The sequence below is a fragment of the Schistocerca piceifrons genome, chromosome 3 (assembly GCF_021461385.2).
Source record: "Schistocerca piceifrons isolate TAMUIC-IGC-003096 chromosome 3, iqSchPice1.1, whole genome shotgun sequence".
Lineage (NCBI taxonomy): Eukaryota > Metazoa > Arthropoda > Insecta > Orthoptera > Acrididae > Schistocerca > Schistocerca piceifrons.
In genome coordinates, this window is record NC_060140.1 from 777,507,067 (window position 1) to 777,513,066 (window position 6,000).

General features: G+C 36.6%; 1 protein-coding gene across 1 annotated transcript in view; it reads left to right on the forward strand.

Moving 5' to 3' along the window:
- LOC124789053 (sialin-like) overlaps positions 1–2,387 on the forward strand; it is a 93,384-nt gene extending 90,997 nt beyond the window's left edge. Inside the window, exon 11 of the mRNA XM_047256344.1 lies at positions 887–2,387. Within this exon, the coding sequence (XP_047112300.1) occupies positions 887–990 (104 nt within the window). The 3' untranslated portion in view covers positions 991–2,387. The remainder of the gene's footprint in view (positions 1–886) is intronic.
- Positions 2,388–6,000: the final 3,613 nt, after the last annotated feature.

Consider the following 6,000-nt stretch of genomic DNA (forward strand, 5'->3'; position numbering starts at 1 on the left):
CATGTTTTCTGCGGCAAGTTGCACATCAATAACCGCGGTCGGTGAAAGTATGGCGTGGGATTCTGGAGGACAGAATTATAGGCTCTATCTCATCGAAGGAAATCTTAATGACAGGAAGTACACCACATTCCTGCAAGAAACATTAGGCCTGTTATTGGAAGAAATACCTTTAGGAACAAGGAACAGAATGTGGTATCAACAAGATTGATGTCAGGCACATTTTTCGCTGATGACTAGAAATGAGTTGCACAGACAATTCGAAAATCGTTGGATTGGACGCGGAGGAGATTTGTCGTGGCCGGCTCGTTTGCCAGACTTGACGCCTCTGGATTTTTTTCTTGTGGAGATTCGTAAAAGACATTGTTTTTAAAGACGTTCCAACTACACCTGAAGACATGCGAGAGATAAATGTCAGAGCATGTTTTCCAATAAGTGCCGATGTGATAAACAATACCACTCAATCCATGATAGGAAGATTGCAGCACTGCATTGATACCAATGGTCATCACTTCGAACACCTTCTGTAAATGAAAGTGAATGCTACCTTTGTGACCTTCGTGACCTTCAAAGACCTTACTGTTACACATCATTGGATTTGTCTCGATAGCCGCTAGCAGAGAATAGGTACCAAACTATAGCACCCCGTCTTTTTTTTTTTTTTTAAAAAAAAAGTTGACCTTCATATCTCTGAAGCGATCCCACCTAGCAAAAAAAAAAAAAAAAAAAAAACCCAACGTCATATTAAGGCCCCCCTTGTCCCATGCAACTTCAGTTCCACAAGCTTTTCAGCTCCTATTATGCTTTCGGAGTTATTCTTGCTGGCAATAGTTAGTGATTCACCTAGAGGAAATGTCAGCAACTGACGTTCTTTCTTTTTCTGTTTCAGATATTGAAACCAAAGTACATCATGAGAGAGGTGTCGACAACGTCGCTTTTGACAACGACAACGACGGCATTCAGCCTGGTGGGCAGAGGTCTCTAGATCCGTAGCACGTGGTCTTTATAGCTAGCGTCTGCTCAGTTTGTTACTTAGACGCTTTTGTATGACATACAGAATGGTGTATATGGTCACGACCAATACACAGATTTGCAAGTCTTGCACACACTAAGATTAGACGATAACATATTTCCTGGTCAATCAATCGTCTGAAACGCTTGGTAAATTGTGTTGTCTGTTGTGAAACAAAGGCCTTCTGCACATCCATGAACTACACCGAAAGAACCCATTAATTTGCACACTATACTTTATTAACTATCTTCTGACCGTATTTCATTAGTCACACCCAGCCCAAAAAGTGTGTATCATCACAGTCCTTCAACGTCACATCCAGTATTTCCATTAACAACCACACGTAAATAAAATTTTATAATAGACGTGATTCTTTCTTATTTAGAACGAATGCCTTCAGTACTGGCGTGACTCAGACAACAATATTAACGATTTGGGAGCTCTGCGCTCAGTATGATTACCACAATTCTAAGGACCATTATCGATAGACATTTCATTACAAATATTGCAAGTGTTTTTGTCACCATCATTTCATGAACACAGTTATCATGCACCGTCACACTAGTGTCATCGGTGTCGTCAGTTGATATACTGACATTCAAAATAACTCAGATTACACCCTCGACGTTCCAGTCATCGCTTTTCCAAGGCTAGCGGAACTTGAATCAATGGCACAACTGCTATCGTCAGTTAGTCAGAACAACCGGCTTTGAAAGAGGTGATTTCGAGAAACGCAGTTACGGCTGTCGGATGAAGCTGTTTACCATCAGTTACAGTGGCATCAGCTGCGACCACCTTTGAAACTATCTACCACTAACATACCGACTTTATCGTAGCTGAAGAGCAAGAGTTGTCACCTGCAATACAACTGTGTACATAGTTTCCATTGACTTTATCATGAGCGATATGGTCACTTCGTGGAACACTGCACTTTCTGTCCTCTGTAAATAAAATGCATACCGTACATATTTGTGCTGATGTGTCCCACTGTCGAAAAACGAAAAGATCTTTTTGAAAAGCATAAACCTGAGCATAGTCGCTCACTCCCACATAAATCTCTATCTTCGCTTGTACAAGCAGTGTCTTCCGAAAATGTTAATGTGAATGCAGTTAGATGCTCATAAGACTGTAACGATATTATCTAATACTTAATGTAATTGTGAAAAAAATGCGCGAATTTCACTACGGTTATGGGATACAAGCAATCGACGATGAATAGAACTTTCTTAATCAATATAGTCTCTTCCACAAAGCAATGAAAAAGGAAATACTGACGCTCTATTTCCCTTTCTTTACCTATTCGTATTCTTGTACGAAATTTGGATTGACATTCTTATCGTTCTTTGCAAAACAAGAAGTTTTCGATTGAGTCATCCCTACCAACTCAATAAAGCTCCACACTTTCAAAAATGTTTATGCAGACTATCATCTATTGGTGGTTTTCTATTTGAATTCAAAATTGTTAACTTGTATCTTTCGATTTCACTGTGAATTCAGTAATAATATCAAAATGTGTTTTAATGTTGTAACAATGGTAACAATATGACGAAATATTTAATTTCAGAAACACTGTTATTTAAATAATATTTCCCGATATTGTCTTGGATTTCACGAAATTTGTGAAAATATAGTCCATTCTCTAAAATGAATAAAATTTTTTATCACTGTTTAGAGTTAGAAGGCTATAAACGTGCTGATATATATTTTATAAACGAAATTCTTGTGAAAATCTTGTATTATTTCACTGTTATTTTGTAACTATTCGTATGGATAATATGTCAGAAACTTATAACTTTAAAATAAAAGAATTCCAAACACAGTTGACAGAATCCTCTATCTTTGTACCAGTCTATGTGAGCTCATAGCGTATACATGCAATAATGATACCCAAATGGGCTGTCATAGTGGGATGGATTTGCAAACAATAAACTCACATTTATTTACTTTTTCATTCTTTTAACCATAATTTTAATTACTGTATTGAATCGAAACGTAATAAACGTCTAAAGATTTCCATATGAAAAGCTTATCTGGCCTTGATATTCTCTCGCATGTCCCTTGCGAATGTAACGTACCATAATTTGTGTAAAGTGAATATCACCAACATAATTTATTGCACCACACGATAAAATTCACTATTTTTCTTAGAGACACGTTTATCTTTCTTCCAAGAAGGTGATTATTGCCTTTGTCATTCCTATTCATTAAGGTAAAAAGAACACAGTATGCTGCTGTTTTTCGTAGGTGAAAACAGAAACTCACCTTAACATCTGACGATCTGAGTGATTAAACAATGCAAAGGATAAATGAGAAATTTTAGTCTTAGGTAAAAATATGCAGATTTACATGCTGACCAGATACAAAAAGTTATGTTTAAGAACGAAATTGGATTTGTAATGGAGCTCCACTCATTGCTACCATTTCTTTCTAAAATGGGCACCTTATCGCTTCCTGTCCTGTTCCAGCTATCAGCTATCTATCATACCTGCAGGCGTTGCTAATCTTTGTCTCTCGCTTAGTCACCACAATTTTAATGAAATTATTAACAGAAATTAGCCACAATTGAGAAGACTACAAAGCTACGTAAATAAAGTCATTCATGGATTCAGATAATCAGATTATTGAATAAACTCCTCAATTACAGATATAAGGAACTTGCTACTCAGGTAATGCGACAGCACTGAAATGAGTGGCAAATCGTGCTAAAACTGTTCTATCTTGGTTGTTATATGAGGATATTGGATCTGCAGTCACTTCCAGAAGAAAGAGAAACTCACACACAATAATAAATAAAGATTTTCTATCAAATGATGATACGACATTAGAACATTTAGCGTTACCTCAACGGCAGCTGGATGACTTGGTCGTCAGGTTACGGTCGTACTGCTGTGTTACGGCTCCGTTTCTCAAAAATTAATAGCTGAATCCCAGGCGCTGTAGTTCAGATAAATTACATTATTCCAGTATGTCTCGGGTGAAACAGCTCTATAAGATCCTCAAAATAAAAATCACATGGAAAAGTTAATTTACCAATATAAAAGTCATAACTGGGGCGCAAGAATTCACATTTGACTGCTTTCTACACGCCGTTCCGGGCGCCGACAACTACCAAGGACTACTAAATGACAAAACAAAGAATAAATAAAGACCCCAGCTTCACTCAGCAATTATAAAAAACTGTATACTCTGCAACTGACTGAAAATAAGTAACTGCTCTGTCAGATATATTCGCTCAGTAAAGCAAACTATCATCACTGAACTGAAGATCTCCATATGCGGGTACAGTTATAAAATTTCCTTCTTTCTTTGTGACAACAGTGGGTGGTGGATTCCGTGCCTTTTGGTGTATTGTTCTGCGCCTCCACCGCATAAACATCAGTTTTCCGGATACTGTATCCACAGAACACAAAGAAGGAAGCCGGACCGTGTTACTGTATACGAAAACAGAGAACGACAGTAGCGCTCCGAGTGGCTTTGCAGTTAACTTTGAGCACGAGAAAATCCGGCATATGTGATTTGGATGATAATGTTTTTCAGTTATCCTTTATGGTTGGCTCTCGTTGTCTGTCGGTAATGTGTGTGCGTGAAACCGTTTTTCTCACTTTACAAAGTAATATTTTCAAGAAATATCAATCAAGAACTAAGATTAAGTTCTTGTAGCCCACACTCATGTAAAATTTTGTAAATGACGTAGTGGCCGCCTTCTGAATATAATATTATTTATTTGTGGAACCCAGTATTGCAGTTTCTCTCGTGTGGCCACTATCGAATGGAACGCACAGTTATCTCCACTTGGTAACGAACAAAATTGGAAAGACGGTTGCACAAATAAATAATTTTACAGTCAACACTCGACTATGTTGTCATTTAGAAGACCGAAAGTAACAGTCTATAGTGCAAAAGAAGGATGTTTTCTGATGTCTACTATAACTGATTTATTTTAATTTCTATTGATTAATATTTACGTATAATCAATCACCTGAAATCATCCTACTGTACAGTCACTTTCAACGAATTAAATTTACGAAACTCAAAAAATACTTATCCACATCAACTGAAAAGCAAGTTGGGGATAGAGGAAGTACACATTGCGTGAATGCAGTAAAAATTTTTTGTTGGTGACAAATACAAAGAAAACGTACAACATAACAAATTTTTATCGATTATTTATCATTTTACCTCAACTGGTCAGCTTTTATTCCTAAAAAATATTTATTTCTTCCTTTTTTAAACTTTGTTCAGTACACTACTGAAAATGAACACACGAATACCTGTCACCATTGCCCTTCACAACTCTACCAGGTTTTCATCCGTAGGTTCATGTATTGACAGCTACACCTGGAACTGAGAAAAAGTAAAGACAACAGCAGAAACATTCTTTTACGTAGAGCTACACTTATTATAAAATTAAAAATACACTAACCAATACCATGAGTACTTCGCGTTTTTTATGGTAGAAACAGTACTAAAGAAGAATTTTTTTAATGTGCTCTGAAATCCCTTTCCTCCTCCAACTTCTTGTTGCATACTGCCAGTGTATTATGAAATATGACACAAATGTGACAGTCAATTGCAGAGTATGCAGTTTTTCTAATTGCTGAGTGAAGCTGGAGCCGTTATTTATTCTTTGTTTTGTCATTTGGTAGTCCATGGTAGTTCTCGGCGCCCGGAACGGCGTTTAACTACAATCAACACAACACATTTATATATATTTGTAGGGAGGTTACTGTAATTTTTCATATGATGAATAGTGAAATGCAAAGTTTATGTAAGTGATTTTAATTTATTTCTCTTTTGAAGATGTTTCACACAAAACTTTCGTTTGTTCAAATTTTTCCGGTTTTTCATGACAATTGGCATGCATATCTTTAGAAGTGCCTCTTCTGTTGGATGTTTATTACAAAATATTATATGCAGAAGAGAGAATATTTTTTTAAAACTCATAGTGCATTGTGAATATAGCTATTTAGATAGTCACACAGCAGATCATG